This window comes from Grampus griseus, assembly GCF_964374135.1.
Source record: "Grampus griseus genome assembly, chromosome: 12".
In the NCBI taxonomy this organism is placed as follows: domain Eukaryota; kingdom Metazoa; phylum Chordata; class Mammalia; order Artiodactyla; family Delphinidae; genus Grampus; species Grampus griseus.
Genome location: NC_139006.1, coordinates 8,557,304 through 8,578,548, shown reverse-complemented (window position 1 = coordinate 8,578,548; position 21,245 = coordinate 8,557,304). Strand labels below are relative to the sequence as shown.

The 21,245-nt window shown below is 42.8% G+C and overlaps 1 protein-coding gene across 1 annotated transcript in view; it reads left to right on the top strand.

Moving 5' to 3' along the window:
* Positions 1-9,729: 9,729 nt before the first annotated feature.
* PPTC7 (protein phosphatase targeting COQ7) overlaps positions 9,730-21,245 on the top strand; it is a 38,499-nt gene continuing 26,983 nt past the window's right edge. The window contains exon 1 of the mRNA XM_082667313.1: positions 9,730-9,988. Coding sequence (XP_082523439.1) covers positions 9,766-9,988 — 223 coding nt within the window. The 5' untranslated portion in view covers positions 9,730-9,765. The remainder of the gene's footprint in view (positions 9,989-21,245) is intronic.

The window sequence follows — 21,245 nt, the reverse complement described above, 5'->3', positions numbered from 1 at the left end:
GCTGAGGAAAGTAATCATTGTGAAGATGGGAGCAAGCTGGAAGCAAAGACTTTTGAGACCACAGAGGAAAAGCATCCCACAGGGCACAGAAAACCTGGGTGAAGTCAATTATACCCACATTGAAAGAAAATTCCAAGCAAAAAAGAGCAGTTTAAGGAGTGCAAACATCCCCCCATTCTCCTCCCTGAACCAAGGATTCATGCCCCACAGGGGGCAACAGATGGGAGAAGACAGAAATCTGCTGTTACCTCTGCCAGTCTCACTTCCAGATCTATGTGTCTGTTTCTCTTTAGCATGATTAAAAATATTGTAAATTAAAAAAAAAATCCCTGCCTTCCTCCAGTTTAGTCAGTCATTCTTCTTTTATTTGCCTTTCACTCTTCCACTGGTTCTGTTCTGGTGGCATGACAGAAGCTGTTTTTAAAAACTTATATTTGAGGTGTATTTGACATATAACATTATACTAGTTTAAAAATAATTTGATATTTGTATATATTGCAAAATGATCACTACAGTAATTCTAGTTAACATCCATCACCATACATGGTTACAAAAAAAAATGTTTTTTCTTGTGATGAAGACTTTTTAGATCCACTCTCAGCAACTTTCAAATATGCATGACAGAATCTTTTTTTTTTTTTTTTTTTTTTGTGGTACGTGGGCTTCTCACTGTTGTGGCCTCTTCCGTTGCGGAGCACAGGCTCCGGACGTGCAGGCTCAGAGGCCATGGCTCATGGGCCCAGCCGCTCCGCGGCATGTGGGATCTTCCCGGACCGGGGCACGAACCCGCGTCCCCTGCATCGGCAGGCAGACTTTCAACCACTGCGCCACCAGGGAAGCCCCAGAATCATATTTTTTAAAACAACCTAGTTCTTCCTTGATTGCCTGAACAAACCTGTTTCCCAGAGACAAAGTCTTTTAGGCATAAGCTTCATTAACTGCCTTCTTAGCTTTTGGATTTTCATTAGCTTTCTCTACCTCAACCCCAGAAGAAGCATATCTCCTATATAAGGGTCCTGTTCTATTCATTTGTTTTCACTAACAAAATATGCCCCCATTCTGCAGGTAAACTCAGGGTCTTGGCTCCCCAGATCCAAAGTCATGATCAAGGCTTATGCAATTAACAAATCAGAGCAAACCTCGATCCCAGTAGTGGGGTGAACCTTACCAGCATGTGACAAGCCAAATGGAATCAAGAGATCAGCCCCTTCACAGGTTCTGCTCATGACCCTGAATGAAGCTCAGAACGACCTACAGAAGAACAGATTTGCAGCATCCACCTACTATTCCCTGTGTTCATGCTGTAAAAAGGCTACGATCTCACAGACAAGATCTCTGTTGGCTCCAGAATTTAGTTGTCTTTGCTGCTTAAAATCCATCCTGAAGCTTTGCAGAAATACCTAATACAAGAAGCAAAAATCTTCTACCCATCAGAGCCTAAATGTTTGTAAGCTAAAGCTTTGCCCTCTTTAAGGTAAGCCTTCCCTGGGACAGAAAGGCTTTTTTCCCAATAACGTAATCCCTGTCCCAGCTGCCTGCTGAGGTCAAAGCTGTACTCTCATGGGTTAGGTCAAGGCCTGCCCCAGAGGCCCTCGTACTCAGGCCCTTGCCAGTTAAAATCTTACCGAACAACTGTAGCTGTCACAAACTGCTCAGGTCAAGAATCCACTTAACCCACAATTACCTTTCAGCCTAGAGCCCTGACTACACCAGAAACCTGATCCCATGTGTTATTTTAGCCCCCAAATGTCAGCCTTCGTGCCCATCTCTGAGGTTTTCTGAAGAGAAAATTAACATGTTTGAGGTTCATGGAGTGATAATTAATTACCCCTTCTTGACCCTTCCAAATTCTAAACCCACTGAGATGTAGATGCATGAATCTGGCAGCTGGGGCTCCAAGTATCAGCTTTATTGATGAGCCTGATTGGAGAATATGGCTTTGTTGTGCACACAATCTACATCTGGATTACACTGAGTTATCTGGTCACAGACTGCAGGCCTCCTCCAGAGGGACAGGCTCCCCATGGCAGAGGAGGAAACAAGTATCCAAAGGACAGACCACAGCAAGAAAGAATAAAGAGAAAGGACTGGGCAACATGCTCATTGAAACCCAGTCCCCCTAAAACTGAGTTCCCCTGCCACCTTTATGATTAACCTCTCTATCCTACACTTTATACCCTTTCTTGTCCCACCCCTGTTCCGCTCAGGATTGAGCAGTATCAAAGAAAAGGTGGGACTGAAACTGAGCAGGACCCTGCAGGGCCTTCCCAGGTACAAGCCCCTCCGTGTACCCCACTTCCTATTTGGCCTTCCCCAAGTTTCAAAAAGCAGACTAAAGCAGTTAATGACTAGAACAGTAGAGTCACAGGATTCCTAGTTCCTCCCAAAGGGATATAGACAACAATCTGACACATATCTTTGAAGTGTTCTGCAGAAATTAAGACCCTCCCCCCAAGGTGGAGGATGGTGACAACATGCTGACCACAAACACGAAGACCCCAGACTGGTTGGAACCAGAAGGCTGATGAAGATTCCCGAAACATCACCCTGTTACCTCACAACCAACAAATCAGAAAAATGTTCACGAGCTGATCATGCACCCTGCAACCCTCACTCCCAATGTTGCCTTTAAAAACCCTTGCCTGGGGGCTTCCCTGGTGGTGCAGTGGTTAAGAATCCGCCTGCCAATGCAGGGGACATGGGTTCCAGCCCTGGTCCAGGAAGATCCCACATGCTGCAGAGCAACTAAGCCTGTGTGCCACAACTACTGAGCCTGCACTCTAGAGCCTGCAAGCCACAACTACTGAGCCTGCGTGCTATTACTTAAGCCCGCGTGCCTACAGCCCATGCTCCTCAACAAGAGAAGCCACTGCAATGAGAAGCCTGTGCACCACAATAAAGAGTAGCCCCCGCTCGCCACAAATAGAGAAAGCCTGCATGCAGCAACAAAGACCCGATGCAGCCAAAAAAAAAAAAAAAAAAAATTCTTTGGTTCATCAAAGGACACAATGTTAAGAGGTGAAAAAAATAAGCCACAAATAGAGAGAAAAAACAAAAAACAGAAAACCCTTGCCTGAAAGCCATTGGGGAGTTTTGGTCTTTTGAGCACTAGCTGTCTGTTCTCCTTGCTTGGTGCCCTGCAAATAAATGTTGTACTTTTCTTTACCACAACCTGGCTTCAGTAGATTGGCTTTGCTGAGCATCAGGCAAGTGGACCCGAGTTCAGTTCAGTAACGTCAGCATCTTTTTCTGAATCCACCAATCAGACCCTATCCTCATCTCATGGAGGTAGTAAAGAAAGAGAGCAGAAGTTTTGCTTCAGCAGTTTTTCTACTGAGAAGTGGCAGTTCCCTCTCCTCTATGTAAACTGGCGGAGGATAAGTTTCCTTCTAAAAGCTGCCTTTGGTTTGGTGACTTATTCTTTTTTTTTTAATTAATTTATTTGTTATTTATTTTTGATTGCATTGGGTCTTTGTTGCTGTGCATGGGCTTTCTCTAGTTGAGGCAAGCGGGGGCTGCTCTTCCTTGTGGTGCACAATCTTCTCATTGTGGTGGCTTCTCTTGTTGCAGAGCATGGGCTCTAGGTACGTGCACGGGCTCTAGGTACGTGGACTTCAGTAGTTGTAGCACGTGGGCTCAGTAGCTGTGGCTCATGGGCTCTAGAGCGCAGGCTCAGTAGTTGTGGCACACAGGCTTAGTTGCTCCACGGTACCTGGGATCTTCCTGGACCAGGGCTCGAACCCGTGTCCCTTGCACTGGCAGGCGGGTTCTTAACCACTGTGCCACCAGGGAGGCCCCTGGTGACTTATTCTTGATTCAGTAATTATAGTCATGCTGTGAGGATCATATGATGTGTTTGTCAGGATTCACTTCCTTGCAAGCCAAACTCAAAGTGGCTTAAGCAAATCAGGGAATTAATATGAGTAGAGGGATTGATCTTTCTTCAGGCAAAGCTGAATTCAGGGGTTTAATCGTTGTCACGAAGCCTGTTTCCTACCATCTCTAGACTCTGCTTCTCTCTGAATTCCCTTCATTCTCAGGCTAGCTCTTCCCAAGCAGTGGCAAAAATGGCCATCAGCAGCTCCAAGCTTTCACTCTACCAGCTTAGAAACCCTGTGAGAATGTCTCCTTAATGCTTTCAGCAAAATCCCATGATGGAGTTTCACTCATCTAGCTTGAGTCATGTGCCCTCCTACTGGACCAATCGTGACCAAGAGAATGCAGTGCACTGATTGGTCAGACCTGGGTCATGTGTCTCTCTGCCATCTATTTCCACACAAACCACATGAACCAACATGGATTATTCCTCCAAGGAATCAAAATACTATTTTCAGAGAATGGGGGGAATGGATATTAGGTGGGAGAAACATGACCATCACACACAATGCAAAGAAAGGTAAGTTCAATGGAGAGAACAGCTTGTGGCTAGTGCCTTCAAAGGGGCTTTGCAGGGCAGGCACCAAGAGTCTCCTGGATACCTCTCCAGTTGGCCCAGCTCCACCCATTAAATTCCTATGGGAGGAACATGTTATTTGCCCCCCTTTCCTCAGCTGTAAAACAAGTTGCTTGTTCTATGTGACCTCTAAGGTTCTCTTAATCAACAACATTCACTTCTTACGTATTTATTCAGTACCCATTGTATGCTAGTCAGTGTTCTGGACCCTTGAGATAAAGTAGTGAATAAAATACACAAAATCCCCTGCTCCTATGGAACGTACATTTTAGTCAGGAAGGAAACAAACAATAAACAAAATAAGTCCTGTGTGAAATGCAGACGGGACTGTTGGGTGTTTTCATGTGTAAATAGGTGGTCAGTGCAGACCATGCAGGTAAGGCACATAGGAATTGCTCAATCCATGGTATCTATTGCTCTCACTTTCATTACTATTCTTGTTTTATTATTTTATTATAATATTATTTATTATTTTATTATTATTACTAGCATATTAAAAGCATTTGGTGACTCCTTGGTGTCTCCAGCATTAAGTACCTTCAGCTTAACATATAAGGCCCTCTGCAGTAGGTCCTATTTTTTTTAATTGAGGTATTCACATATCATAACATTCACTCTTTTAAAGTGTACAGTTCATTGTTTTTTAGTATATATATAAGATTATGCAACCGTTACTACTAATTCCAGAACATTTTCATTACCCCAAAGAGGAACCCCAAACCCATTAGCAATCATTTCCCATTCTCCCTCCTCCCAGCCTCTGGCAATTATTAATCTGCTTTCTGTCTCTATGGGTTTGCCTATTCTGGACATTTCATATAAATAGCATCATACAATGTGTGGTCTAGATCCTGCATGCCACAACTAAGAGTTCACATGCTGCAACTAAAAGATCCCGTGTGCCACAACTAAGACCCGACGCAGCCAAATAAATAAGTAAATAAATATTAAAAATAAAAATGTATAATGTTTTCAAGGTTCCTCTATGTTGAGGCATGTATCAGCACTTCATTCCTTTTTATGGCTAAATAGTTCCTAAACTATTTTCCTAGCTCCATTTCTCATTATTCCTCATTCAAACCCTAAGGTTGAGCTGCACTAGACTACTTGTTGTTCTCCAATCATTCTGCATTTGCTGAGTTTCCACTTCTTACACTTGGATTGGTTATACCCCCTCCTCAGACTTCTGTCCATGTAGGCCTCTCACAAATGTCACCCTCTGTGAGGTGCCCTGAGTGTTCTCCCACCCCAATGGGTCCTCTTTCTCCTCCTCACACTCCTTTATTTCAACCAGTGGTGTTTATTTTCTCTCTAAATTTACTTAATTTTAACCCTCTGTGTCAATACTGTGACTGCCATGAAGGCACCAACGTTTTTTATCCTTAGCCCAGAGCCTCAGACTTAACAAGTGCTCCCCAAATATTTGTTCACTTGCAAGGCATCAGTATAACCCAGTGGTTCTAAATTGGGGGTGATTTTGCTTGCCCCCAGCCCCAGGGGCATTTGGCAATATCTGGAGACTCTGGAAACATTTTTGGTTGTCCCAACTAGGGGGTGAGGTGTTCTATTGGCATCTAGTAGGTACAAGTCAGGGATGCTGCCAAACCCCCTTCAATGTGTAGGACAGCCCCCTACAATAAAGAATTATCTGGCCCCAAATGTCAATAGTACCAAGGATGAGAAACTAATTAATTCTCATTTTGAATAGGTTAGCAGAAAGAAATCAGACAAGATCAGTGTACCAGTGTGGCAGAAAATCTCATTAGGGAATTCATGCCTTTTTTTTTTTCTTTTTTTAGGTGCTGGGGGTGAGTCCAGTGCAAAGCTCTTTCCTAATGCCATAGAGGTGCTCTGGGAACACAGATAGTATTTTCACCACTTGCTCGCTTCTGAGAGTGACAAGTGACCTCCCAGGAATCCTTGAAGTGCTAGGAATGTAACTCTGTTAAGGAAGAAAACTCTTAGGGCTTTTTAAGTCTAGCAAAATGTCACAAGTGAATTGTGGTCCTGGGGGAGGGCAGGGGAAGACGGTTTTCTTTTTCTTTTCAAAGTACCCTCTCCTGGCTTCCCCACATAGTGAAACTTTTTAGAACTGGCTCTGGAATAAATGATTCAAGGGAACATGAGGCCCTGTCTCCTCTCCTTTCCGAAAAGGTGCAAAGGATCTTTGAGAAAGGATTCTGTTCACATTGTGCTCTGAAGAGCAACTCATTTGCAGAAAACTCATTTGCAGGAAACTCAAGGCACTCGTATCATTTAACTGTGAAAACAGTCACCCCAACAGAGCAGAGGTTACCAGCGTCAGAGTCACATCTTATGTTGCTGCTCATCTCATCCAACCGGTTCTTGTGAGTGACATGGAAATCAGGTAATATATGCCCTGAAAATGAAAGGTAGGAGCAGTCTAATTGAGGCAAGGAACAGGGGTTGACGTGCTATTTTAAAAAGTTTGTCCTTGGGGTAGAATTACCTGACATCCTGGCTGGGATTTGGTAGTGGTGTGTGCTTAAAAGAACAACCTTTAGCACAGCTGGCACAGACATAAATGCCAAGCAGAGGATCCACAAAGCTCCACCCCCTCATTCTGGGCGCTCTCCAATTCTTGTGGGCCATAAAAAATAGCAAGGTGTAACTGCATTCCTAGGATTGCTATATCTTTTAACCAGTAAATGAACTTTTTTTTGTCTACACCTTTGACAAAATGCCACTCATTATGTGAAGTGGTTTGTTCAGTCCAATTTTGATGAAAACCCTTAAGGACAGAAACATATAGAGTACTTAGCACACTGTGAATCACAAAAGTGTTTAATGATGACAGTAATTGGGATAACGGAATGTGCTTTGAGTGGATGGTTTACAGGTCTTTAGATGAATTTAAAAAGGTATAAAAGAGATTCATTTATAGAATGAGATGGGAATCCCCAGAGGAACTACAGTTCTATCAAAAGTGAACTAGAAAAGGACCAGTGCTTCTCGGTGATATACATTTATGTTTCAATAAAACCAAAAAGTATTCCAAATTAGATCACTTGCCTCAAATCTCAGTTTTCTTTTATTCCTGAATCCATTCATTCAGTCATTCCTTTATTCAACAAATACTATTTTTATATTATTTATGCTTCCTATTCAATTATCCCCTCTTTTATTCAACATTTACACATTGCCCGTTAGTTGTAATAATACAATGGCAAATGATCCTTGCCTTTGGGGTGCTTAGGATATAGTGAAATATTCATTCATTCTTTCATTTATTTATTTATTTATTTATTTTTGCGGTACGCGGGCCTCTCACTGCTGTGCCCTCTCCCGTTGCGGAGCACAGGCTCCGGACGCGCAGGCTCAGCGGCCATGGCTCACGGGCCCAGCCGCTCCGCGGCATGTGGGATCTTCCCGGACCGGGGCACGAACCCACGTTCCCTGCATCGGCAGGCGGACTCTCAACCACTGCGCCACCAGGGAAGCCCCATTCTTTCATTTATTTACTGAAGTATTTACTGTGTGCCCATATGTTCTGGGGATACAGTAAGAAAGAGGACAGGACCCTCATGTAATGGAATTACATTCTAGTGGGTGGAAGGAAGAGCAAAAGCAAAGGCCCTGAGGCAGCTGTGAGCATGACTAGAGCCCAGTTAGTGAAGGGGGCACAGGACCAAATGCGGTGGAGAGGTATGCAGGGGCTAGATTATGTACAGTCCCACCAGCATGGTATGTAATTTGAATGTACATTCATACACATATACAAACATATTACACACATTTGGTGAGCTAATCTTCACATTACATTACAAACTCCCCATTAAATTTAGTTATTTTTCAACCTAAATATTTTCAGAAGAAGGTTGCTTAGTCAAAATCTGGAGAAGGCTACTGTGATGTCTTTGTTAAGGGTGGGCTGAGAGCTTAAAAAAAAAAAAAGTAGGGGAGCTGCCTTTCTTTTTTTTTTTTTTTTTTTTGCCTTTCTTGCTAAGAGTTGTCCTTCTTTTTTTTTTTTTTTTTTTGTTTTTTTGCGGTACGCGGGCCTCTCCCGTTGCGGAGCACAGGCTCCGGACACGCTGGCTCAGCGGCCATGGCTCACCGGCCCAGCCGCTCTGTGGCATGTGGGGTCTTCCCAGACCGGGGCACGAACCCGTGTCCCCGGCATCGGCAGGCGGACTCTCAACCACTGCGCCACCAGGGAAGCCCCAAGGATTGTCCTTCTGATGAGAAGAAGTGGCAGCTGTGGGAGTAGAGAGGCAGGGCCCTCATCTTTGCAAGTCTTTGGCACTGCATGACCTCTCTGAGCACCCAAGTCAGAGGTGGGAAGAAGACCTGTTTAGCTAGGTGGACCTTCAAGAAAATTAAGATTTGAGGCAAAGAAATTTGGGGCCTAGAAGTTTTTATTCCCCACTTGGCAGAACCGTCTGAAAGTCTGAAACACTTCTGTATGACATGGCTGCAGTGGCCGTGCCTGAATCTCCATCACTAACGCTCCATCCTCACCCAACCGTCTAATAGGAACATATAGTATTTTCTCGAATTTTCCTAAACATTATGCAAAACGGCTCTTCTTTCCAAACAGATTGCCTCCCCTAAACCCTTCCAATATATAAGTTCTGGAGGTGTCACTAGATTAGTGTACTTCAGTTTCTTAATATATATACTACAGAATAATGATATGTGACCCGATACTTTCTTCCAGGTTTTTCTTTAAAGGAATAGTGGCATTATTTAAAACAATAGCTTTTAAAAGATATGGTTAAAGCAGGGGAGAAAACAGCCCACCTGTAATTCTCGGTATTTTAACTTAGGTCCCGCGTCTGGGGAATCCTCCTAGGTCCTTGAAGCTAGGCAGTGAAGTAAAAAAGCGACTACAACTCTTGGACTACAACTCCCAAGAGACATTGTGTCCACATCCTCTGCGCACGCTCGACCTCTGTGGCTGCGTAGGGCACCGAGCCGAGGAGGCGGGGCTTGGGCCTAAGCAGCGGGCCGTGGGCGGGGCTAGAGGTGTGGCCACAAAGGGGGCGGTGCTGCCGGCGAGGCCCGGAACACGCTAGCGGAGTGGAAGATGGCGGCGGCAGCGGTGGCTGCAGCCGGGACCCCAGTCGGGCTGAGGCGGAGGAGCCGCCGGTTCTGACCTCGCTCTGGCTCCAGTGCGCGCGGCGGAACGTGTGCGAGGCCCCGCGCGTCGGGAAGGGGCGGCGGCGACTGCGCGCCGCCTTGAGGAGCGTCCCGGCGGCGGCGCGGCTGCGGCTGAGGAGAGAGCCGGCTCCGGGCCTCCGCGTCCTTCTGCTCCCCGGGCCCCCCGCCTCCTCGGGGGGGCGGCGGCGGCGATGTTCTCGGTCCTCTCGTACGGGCGACTGGTGGCCCGCGCCGTGCTCGGCGGCCTCTCGCAGACCGACCCCAGGGCCGGCGGCAGCGGCGGCGGCGACTACGGGCTCGTGACGGCCGGCTGCGGCTTCGGCAAGGACTTCCGTAAGGGCCTCCTTAAGAAGGGCGCGTGCTACGGAGACGATGCGTGCTTCGTAGCCCGGCACCGCTCGGCAGACGTGCTCGGTGAGTGCCCGGCCAGGTCCCCCCTTCCCAGCCCGGGATCCGCCTCCTGGGGACTCCCCTGCTCGGGGCTTTTCTCGCTCCTCCGGGCGGTAAGAGGAGCCCAAGAGCCAGTAGTAGCTCATTTGTACGGAGCGCTTACTATGTGCCAGGCGCCTTGCCAAGCGATCCAAGGTGCGTTTTCCGCTTGAACAACCCCCATTTTAGAGATGAGGAAATTGAGGCGCAAAGCGGGCGAGCCACACGCTCAAGGTCACACAGCCTGAGAATGTGACCAGTTTGCCCGAGTCCGGAACCGCACTGTTAGTCACTTGGTAGTGCCAGCCCCGGACGATCTCGTCCCCTCCCCCGGCGACACCTGCAGTCTCCGAACCTCGCTCTGGCTCCCGCCCTCTCTCCTCTCTCCTCCCTCTGCGTGCCCCGGGGATCCCTGCTTCTTCACGCTCCTGACGCCACAGTCCGGCCGCGGGCAGCGGAATCCCGAGCCGACTGGCTGTCGTGAGCCCCACACAGCCCAGCCGCATTCTTTCGTCGTCTCGATCGAGACCAGATCTACATCCTTTTGGAAGTCTCGCAGCGGAGGCCGCTGGCCTGGTGAAAAATCACTCGCAGTGCATTCTTCCAAACTGATCTTGCCCACTTGAGGTCACTTGGGGTGTAAGAGAGTCTCCTTGACCCAAAATAGAATGGTCAAACCCTCTTCTAGACTGCGGCCAAGAAAGCCTTGAGAATTGGTTAAAGCCTTTAAAGGCCACAGGTGCTTCCAATGGCCCATTCCAGTTACACCTTAGGGTTTGGGAGTCTAGAGTTAGAGCTTGCAGAAATGGCTAAATATAATTCACAAGCGATCAGAAACTTTACCATATTGTTTGTCTTTGGAGGCAGTGCGTATGCCATAGAATCCTATGCCGTTAAATCTCTTTTAATAAATAAAGCACTTCCTTTGTAATTGAAGGACATGTTGTCATTGAACTTAGGTTCAAATGTCGCTTTGGTTTCACTTCTCAGGTGAGATTATTTTGATTACTTTAAATTTCATATTCTGAGGCAAAGTTAGGCATTGGAACAAATGGACCTGTAACTTTATGACCATAATTATTTTTTAATTTGGTCTTAGAATAACTGCTTATTATCTTTGCTTCTACTCATGTACTCTTTGTGAACATAGAACTAGAAAAGTGGTTATCAGTTTAATTCATGAAAGTCTCCATTACCTGGGTTGAAAAAAATCAGTTGGTATTTAGGCAACACTTAAGACTCCTCAGAAGGGAACTTGCAAATTTTTTTAAAAATTTTTATTGGAGTATAGTTGATTGACAGTGTTGCGTTAGTGTCTGCTCTACAGCAAAGTGAATCAGTTATACATATACCCATTCTTTTTTAGATTCTTTTCCCATATAGGTCATTACAGAGTATTGAGTAAAGTTCCCTGTGGGAACTTGCAAACTGAAGTCCTACAAATCCACTCTAAAGTCAGCTTGACCCTGACTCGGTATCTTTTTTAAAGGTCTGTCAGTGGCTGTCGCTTTTCATTACAGTTGAGGCACTTCACAATTAGAAGCTTGTGACCTGTGCTGCTTTTTCAAGTCGCACTTGTAGTGCAGCAGGATAGGGGATATTGAGCCACTAAGGTTCTGCCTTATAAATCTGTTATGTGCTGGCTTATTTGAAAGATTTGTGATTTGATTTATGATTTGGATATTTTAATGTGTCAAATTTCTAGGCTGAAACTTGATTTAAAATTTTTTGAAGGCTCCCTTCTTAATGGAGTGGGGTATTCATAAGGAAAATTTTGGTCAAAACCATTCTGAAAAAAGTATAAACATACCATCCTGGCAGAAACCTGGCCTGGTTTGGTGCTCAGCTTTGCCACTCTGTGATCTGTGGTTTTGGATAAGAGCCTCTCAGCTCATTTTCCTCATCTAGACTAGAGGATGAAGGGAGTGGAATACCTGACCCTCGAGAACTTCCGACCATCATATCATATTTTCTTTTTGTTTTGAAAAGACAGCACCCTTTGTTATTTTGCATCTCAAATAATGGGCATTACTTCCTGTCTTATTTACATGGGCACCGTCAGGAGATTTGTTCTGTTTTACATCTGTCTCTAAACCACCAGTAGTTCTTAACTTTCCTTGGTTCACAGCCTCTTGGTTTACTGCCCAAGGGCTCTTTCGCCCCCAAAATGTGCAGAGAGACAAAAGTTTTCATAGGTCCTTGGGGACTTCACTGACCCCGTGAAGTCCATCCATGTGCCACCTAGAGGTCCATGAAGGGGTACTAGATTAAGAACTACAGCTCTGTACCCCTCTTGAAAGGAATGTTGCTAGGCATAACCAGACAGATGATTGCTTATGTGGTCTGTGGCCATATTTGACAAAGAACCGTTTTGAGAGAGAGAGTTGCATGCAAATCAGGGAACACAGGTTCTCTAGCTAGGACTGTTTTGGAGGAGTTCTTCCAGAAAGCCTTCTTGGGAGCCACCTGATACAACTTCTGAGTTGGCCTCATTTGATCTTTGGTTTCCACAATCCAGTCCGTATGATGGTGACTTCTGTTTTATTGACACCATCCCATCCCAGGCAGGTCTGATTATCTCTTGCCGTGAAAGAGGTGATGAGTCTCAGTGAGTTTTTTTTTTTTTTTTGCGGTGTGCGGGCCTCTCACTGTTGTGGCCTCTCCCGTTGCGGAGCACAGGCTCCGAATGCGCAGGCTCAGCGGCCATGGCTCACGGGTCCAGCCGCTCCACGGCATGTGGGATCTTCCCGGACCGGGACACGAACCCGTGTCCCCTGCATCGGCAGGCGGACTCTCAACCACTGTGCCACCAGGGAAACCCTCAGTGAGTTTTTAATACTGCTTTTTACTCTGGAAGTTGGAGTGGTAAACTGAATTTCATTAAAGGGCTATGTGGAGGGAGTTCCCTGGTGGCCTAGTGGTTAGGATTTGGTGCTGTCACTGCCGTGACCTGTGTTCCATCACTGGTCGGGGAACTGCGATCACACAAGCTGTGCGGAGGAGCCAAAAAAAAAAAAAAGGCTATGTCGAATAATAATGTTATGTTGAACCTCAGTGCTTTGAACCTTCTATTTCTGTAGATAATTCATTTTCTTTGGGTTGACACTGTGTTTATTGCTAAGTTATCTGTGCAACTCACTGTGGTCATCTAGGACTCTTTGTTTGGAATGAAAGCTGTTTATTTCTTTTGTATTAGAAAGAGAAAGCTGATTTATTTCTTTAATTTAGAATTGGTCTGTTGTATTAGTCATGCAGTGACTAAAAGTACTTGGTGCTTTACAACATTTTTGTAGAGTCCCACTGGATTTCTTTTAGGAAAAACCAACTATGGTGGGTGTGGTGAGACATAAGAACTACTCCTATCCCCTGGAAAATTGGCAAAGGTGCTTCTCTTTATTAGGTCCAACAGGAGTAAACTAGTACCAGCAGGAGCTATGCGCACTTTTTCCTTCTTCCCTGTGACTAATACTGAGTTCTCTTATTACTCTATATGGCATGGTTGCCTAAGTACGTAAAAATATGAGAACTGCCTAGCGTGTAACTGCTGGGCCTCCCACAGCCCTACGCCAATTAACAATAGAATCAAAGACTGTTGAGAGTTGTAAGACTTAGGAACCTTGCAATCCAATTCTTTCATTTTACTGAAGACACAACAGAGGGTCAAATCACTCTGCTAAGGTTACTCCACTAGTTAAGGGCAGAATTAGGACTAGCACCAAGATTCCCCATTCCAGTCCTCTTTCCGTTACACCACCGGTTACGTTTTCTTGACAAGATAGGTGAATTCAAAACCCATCTGTCTTCTGGTACTGTTAAAGCGTTCTGGTAATGCTTTTCTTGCTCAAGGGTATGGGGATGTGTGTGTGTGTACAACTTCTTTATTCACTCTATGACTCACTACAGTGCAAAAAAACTCCTCTGCATACTAAACAACAGTTTATTGGAAAAAAGACAGCATGGTGTATGCCATGTAAGTTCTGACTTCTGAATACTGACTTGTAAAGTAATTCTTTTAAAACTGCACAGTGTTTATTTAAGCTTGATTAAATTGAAACCTTAAAAAGAAATGAAAAATTCTAGCCTTTAGATATAATTTTGATTGTGGCCAGGAATTTGAAGTGTATTTGTGAGTAATACAGTCTTAAAAGTAGTTGTCTTGGGAATTCCCTGGTGGTCTAGTGTTTAAGACTCCGTGCTTCCACTGCTAGGGGTACAGGTTCAATCCCTGGTCAGGGAACTAAGATCCTGCAAGCCACGAGGCATGGCCAAAAGAAAAGAAAAAAGTAGTTGTCTTAAAGTATGAGGATTACACAAACAATATAAAGATAAAAATTTTATTTAGGAAGTGAATTGATTAGGCAGAATTTGATGTTTTCCAACAGTCATGGTAATTTTAATGTATTTGGTAGAACCTCTATATCTGAAAGTGAGTTGTCCTTTTAACAAAGTACTAGTCACCTTGGGAGAGTGTGTGTGCGTGCTAATTTCAACCTTTCAAGAAGCCCTCTTTCGAATTTTCCTCATCTAGATTTCAAGCTGTGTCAGGAAACTAGTCTCATTATATAGTCATAATTTTCTGAAGGTCAAAATTCAGTCTGATCCACCTGTTGACAGCAGACATAACCCTGACTGAATTTTTTTCACCTGCCATAACATTTACCTTTTAAAGTGAAAAATTCAGTAGCACAACATTCACAAGGTTGTGCAGCCACCACCACTAACTAGTTCCAGAACGTATTCATCACCCCAAAAGAAAACTCCTACCTGTTAGCAGTCACTTCCCAACTCCCCTCCCTTAATCCCTGGCAACAGAAAGTAGATTCTGACTCTACAGATTGCCTATTCTGGACATTTCATATAAATGGAATCATATAATATGCTGTCTTTTGTGTCTGGCTTTTTTCACTTAGCATAAGATTTTCAAGATTTACCCACATTGTAGCATGTATCAGTACTTCATTCCTTTTTATGGCTGAATAATATTCCATTGTATGGGTATACCACGTTAAAAAAAACTGATCTATTAATGGACATTGGGTTGTTTACACTTTTTTGGCTGTTGTGAATAGTGCTGCTGTGACACATTTATGTGTAGGCTTTTTTGTGAACATATGTATTCTCTTGGGTATATACCTAGAAATGGAATCATTGGGCCATATTGTAACTTTGCAACTTTATGAACAATACAGTTGTTTTTTATGTATTTTATATCATTAATATATAATGTTTATATATCATTAATATAATTAATAGAGGGGGAAATCTTTTTTAAATGTCAGCAATCAGATATGTAAGTTCTGAGATCAATCAGTACTTTAAATGTGCTGGATTTCATAATTGTGTGCTTTCAAGAGAAAATTGTGGAATGTTAACGAAGTGTGAGAGTTGTGGGTTCAGTAAAAGAGCCTTCTAGGACTCAGAAACATCAGGGTTTAAGAAGCTACTGACAAAAAAATAGCCACTGACTAGTCCTCTGACTCTTCAGAGTATTCTGTCATTCTGTAATAAATAGATTATAGGGTTGATGGATAGAGGAATTTTGCTGTTTGTTTCTTAAACTCCTGCTCCCCAATATTTTTCTCATTTTGCTATATATTGTACTTTTCATAAGGTTCTTATAAGGCACATTATTTTTAAAGTCATTTCTTCATTTGTTATACTGTCAGAACTACTTTTCCTTTGTTCAGTCTTTAATCTAGAAATTCTTGAGCTTACTTTTAAATTTTCCTAACTTCCAGCTTCTCTCTCAATTTGTTAATAATCTCCTAAAGGAATCTGGATAAATCTTTTTTTTATAGAGCAAGTAATTGCATTTTAAAAGCATGACTGTTTATACTTTTTTAGAAAATATACTTTTGTTAAAAGATTTTAAATTGTAGCAGAAGATAAGATGTAGATGTTAACTGGTTGTGCTGTGGGGTTTTTTTGGGGGGGGCAGGGTGTTGAGGGAGTTGGGGGAACCTGGATTGGAGGAGGCTGTTCCTGAACTTTAGCACTGCTTTCTGGAACTGGGCAATACATAACCTGAATGGTTGCAACAGTATCCAAATGGAGTTTGTACTTGTGTGTGACTCAAGAAGTACTACACCAGGTCAGAGTATTTGACCTACAACCATGTCCTTTGAATAAATGCCTATGTCAGGTTTGAATAAACGTTTATGTCAACTTCAAACTAAATGGCAAATTCATTTTATATAGGTCCCCGTGCCTTTTAGAGAGGCCTTACCTGGGGCTTTAGGTTCAGAATTTTTAGGGAAATGCTTTGGAAAGGTAAGTTGACAGTTTCTTTCTAAAGAAATTTTACTTTTTCTAGTCAGTTGAAAAATGGTGTGCCTTGTGGGTTTGCCTTTCAAAATTAGTGATAACTTTTGGTCTCATTTTAAGAACTGGTTACCTAGATCCTAATTTTTATCATTAGTAATAAAATTCAGTGATCTATCTTGTTTGAGAGTTGTCAAATATTTTAAAAATCTGATAGTTTTCTATCTCTCTGAGGTCTAAAATCATTTGTTTCCTGTTATTAAACAATTCACAGTTTACAGAATTGCATCATAAATCAAAACTTTTTTGCAAAAGCTGACCAACTGCAGGAGGCATTGGGCTGATAACACACTTACTCATTTAAACTTAAGTTGACAAGTGGCACGGATCTTTCAGTTTAAAATTTTAAAGAAGAAAAGATGCTAAATACTTTTGAATGGGATCCCAAACAGGATTTCGGTGGATGGGGTGGGGGTGAGGGAGCAGAACCTTTTCTTTAAAGAGTGGGAAATACTTCACTCTGTTTTCTCCTAAACATTTATTCAATATCTGACACAAAATATGGTTCAACTTACCAGTGTTTTATACATATACAGTGCTTTAGATTTTACTTATTTTTTTTGGCTGCATTGGGTCTTCGTTGCTGCGCGAGGGCTTTTCTCTAGTTGCAGACAGCGGGGGCTACTCTTCGTTGCTGTGGGCGGGCTTCTCATTGCGGTGGCTTCTCTTGTTGCGGAGTATGGGCTCTAGGCTTGCAGGCTTTAGTAGTTGTGGCTCTTGGGCTTAGTTGCTCCGTGGCATGTGGAATCTTCCGGGATCAGGGCTCGAACCTGTGTCCCCTGCGTTGGCAGGTGGATTCTTAACCACTGCACCATCAGGGAAGTCCCTAGATTTTACAGTGTATTTTTATATTTTACCTTATTTAATCTTTTAACTATGAAATAGTTGCTCTTATTTCTGCTTAATCTGCATCTATTTCCTCATCTATGAGGCTGACTCATCAGTAAGGTTAGTATCAAAGCTGGGACTTGAACCTAAGTTTTCTCTTGCGCATCTAGTGCTTTTAAATAAATGGTTTTGTTTTGCGCTTATAAAAGTAATACATGGGGCTTCCCTGGTGGCGCAGTGGTTAAGAATCCGCCTGCCAATGCAGGGGACACGGGTTCGAGCCCTGGTCCGGGAAGATCCCACATGCCACGGAGCAACTAAGCCCGTGCGCCACTATTAATGAGCCTGTGCTCTAGAGCCCACGAGCCACAACTACTGAGCCCGTGTGCCGCAACTACTGAAGCCTGCGCGCCTAGAGCCCGTGCTCTGCAACAAGAGAAGCCACTGCAATGAGAAGCCCACGCACCAGAACAAAGAGCAACCCCCGCTCAACACAACTAGAGAAAGCCCACGCGCAGCAACGAAGCCCCAACGGAGCCAAAAATAAATAAATAAATAATAATAATAAAAAAAGTAATACATGTTCACAAAAGCACAGTGTAAAATACCTGTAACTCATAACTCAATTATAGTCAGTATGGTTTCTTCTAGCCTTTGTGTATATACAATTGTATGTATACATATTAGTAAATAAGATTGGGTTAGTGTGTATTCTGCTCTGTAATGTTATTGTTATGTAATGTAGCTTGAGCATACTTCCGTAATAAGCATAGCTATCATATTTTACTGTGTATATAGTACATGAAGCCCTCTATTTTTATTTATTTAGATTATTTCCAATTTTCTGTTACAAGTAACACTAGAGTGAATACCTCTACATGTAAGTATTTCCTTAGGATAAATTCCTTGAAGAGGAGATCCTGAGTCAAAGGCTGTGAACTTTTGAAAGGTTTCTGATTTAAATATTAGTGTAGCTCCCTCCAGAAAGGTTATACTAATTTATACGTTTCCATTTGCTATGAAATTACTCTCATCAGTAAGCTTATTGTTGATCTTGAGTCTGTCACATTTAACAATTTATAAGTTTACTAGGTTCTTAAACAGTTGTTTTTGAGGTGAGTAAGTTTGTAGCTGGTGAATAGTTCTAGGACGGATTGAATTGTTGGTATGAATCCCAAGGGTTACAAAATGACTGCAAAAACTTTGCCAGAGACTGCAAAAGTGACTTACTACAAAGAGTGCTTTCTGTTGAGGGACCGAGTACTATTTTGACTCAAGCCAGTTCCAACACATTTTTGCAGTGATTTTTCTTTTACTCATTCCCTCATGAAGAGGAAACTTCTTTCTTTTTGTACTACGGTGACTGTACATTTCGATCTTTCAAGGATGCCATCTCCAGTAGGTTTTTTGACTTATCAAAATTTGTCTGTGCTGTCATTTGAGGTAGATGCAAAAGGTTAGCTGTGCTGAATGAAGCCAACAAAAAATGCTTCTGTTTTCACATCAATGTTTGGATAGCAGTTTTGAATAAGAAAATAGATTTGAGCTATTTACATTAGAGCTGGAAAACTGTTCCTGGCCTCTAGTTTGAATACTAATTGGTAATATGGTCATCAGTGTTTCTATGAAATGAGAAAGTCTAAACAGAGGTGTCATTTATGCATGTATTGTTTTTAAAAATTCACTTCTCTTGGTTCTTGAGCTGCAACGTTGATCTTATTTTCTTGTTCATGTACCCTGAATTCACTGAACAATCAATGGTCTTTGGTGTGTTTTGTGAATACATTCTATACATACATATTAAATAATTTACAGATCGTCTGAATTCAGTGAAGCCAATTAATCTATAACTATCTTTTATTCTTTCATCAGAATTTCAAATTGAGAAATGGTTGGCCTGCCTTTTTGTCAGTGGCCTGAAGGAGAAAAAAACTTTTCCAACATTCTAGTCTGGTGGTTAAAACTGAAGTAAAAGGGCATGGGGCAGTGTTTTTACCCTCTGGATCATTATCAAAACTTCTCTGAAAACATACATAAGGTGGTGTACTAAGGGGAAAGGATAAATTGAGAAGCCTGAAATGGAGCCTTTGTTTCAAAACTAGTTCATGCAGTAAATGCACTATTGTATATGAAAAGTAAAATATAGATGTATCTGTTAGCTTTTATTTTATAAAGAGTTTCTAAAACAGGCTCCCTTTTCTTGCAATGTGACTTAGAATCCCAGAATCTTATATCTTAGAAAAAGGAACTCTGGAGAGAATTTGTCCTCCTGCCCTTTCTTTCACAGATGAGAAAACTAAAGTTTAGAGAAGTTATTTGGCCAGTGTCCTACAGCCAGTTAGTGGCAAAGAAAGCTGGGAGCTGTGTCATCTCCAAGACTCCTTTTCAAGGCTCTTTCCATCCAGCCTTATTTTAACAGTCTGTGAGAAGAGGGCACAACACCTTGTGCAACTCTAGGATGAGATAATGGTTCCTTCTCTCTCTCTCTCTCTTTTTTTTTTTTAATTTTTATTGGGGTATAGTTGATTTACAATGTTATGTTAGTTTCAGGTATACAGCAAAGTGAATGTTATACATGTATCCACTCTTTGTTTAGATTCCTTTCCCATATAGGCCATTACAGAGTGTTGAGTAGAGTTCCCTGTGCTACGCAGTAGGTTCTTAATAGTTAATCTGTTTTATATATAGTAATGTATATATGTCAATCCCAATCTCCCAGTTTATCCCTGCCCCCCCCCACCCTTATCCCCAGTGGGTTCATTCTCTTTTTGTAGTTCTCAGATGAAAGTTGCTTTATCAGAATGTTGGTATTCTAACTTATCAGTACAGTCAACTGAATTCATTGTTTACTGGTTGTTTCCTGTTAGTCCTTGACAGGTGCTGGGGAAAAGACCACGAACAAAATAGACTTTAGCCTTGCAGTTTCACGGTCTGGGGGAGAAGGTACACATATGCACAGGAACAGAAACGTTAGATGTTGTGGAAGCATGGAGTCAGGCCCCGAGAGATGGGTTTTTCAATAAACTGAGGCAAGTGAGGAGAAGATTGGCAAGGCTCTCCAGATTGAGGGATCAGCAAATGCACAGTAGAAGACTTCCCAAACTACAGCTGTTTTGTAGCTAGAGCGTAGTTTGGGCTGGCGGGGTGGCATTGGGAGGATGGTTGAGAATTGATGTTAGAAAACAGGTTATGACCAGATTGTCAAAGGTCACAGTTGCCATATTGGGTGTTGTTCCGTTTTTTGGTTTTGGTAGAAGCTATAGGAGGTGTTTTTGCTTTTGTTGTTTTGGGTTTAGTTTGTTTTTTTTGTGAAGAAGCAGCACATTTAGATGGTACAAAATTGAAAAGGTATTCAAAATTCAAAAGGGTGCATAAAGTCTCCCTCTCACCCATGTCTCCTAGCTGCAAAAGTTCCTCTCCCAAAAGAAACCAGTGTTATAAGTTTCTTGTATATTCTTCTAGAGAATGTTCTTAGAAATACAAGTAAATAAGTGTATATACATGGAAGGTATTTGACTAGAAGTGTAATATGGACATAGCAATCTTGTTTAAAAAAAAGATAAAGAGGGTGTAATGGGAGAACAGGAGGCAGAAGATCAATTAGGAAGCTACTGAAATAGTCTGAGCTAGAATGGGCTTTAACTTAGGGTACTGGAAAGTAATTGGGCTTAAGGCACATTGCAGACAAAGAATCAACAGGACTTAGTGATAACTGGACGAAGAGGGTGAAGGAGAAAGAGAAATTGGAGTTGATTTTGAGGTTTTGCTTCTGGAAGCTTCTTTAAGGTTTCTAGCCTGGAAGTGTGGGTGGTTTGGGCTGCCATTAATCAGGTTAGGAAATGCAAGAGAAGAATCAAAAGTTTGGGAATTGAAAACAGGGTAGCAGAGACATTTCAGAGGTAGAATTATCTGGTTCGTGGCATGCTTGGATCCAGCTGGTCTTTATTGAGTCCTTAGTGCTCTGACAGTGAGTCTCATTAGAATCACCTGTATAGTTTGGATTTGTATGCTTTGTTACAAGGCCCAGGCCTACCCTGGGCACACTGGCTCAGGAGGTAGGGCTTGGGTTCCACAGGTAATCTCAATGTGCAGC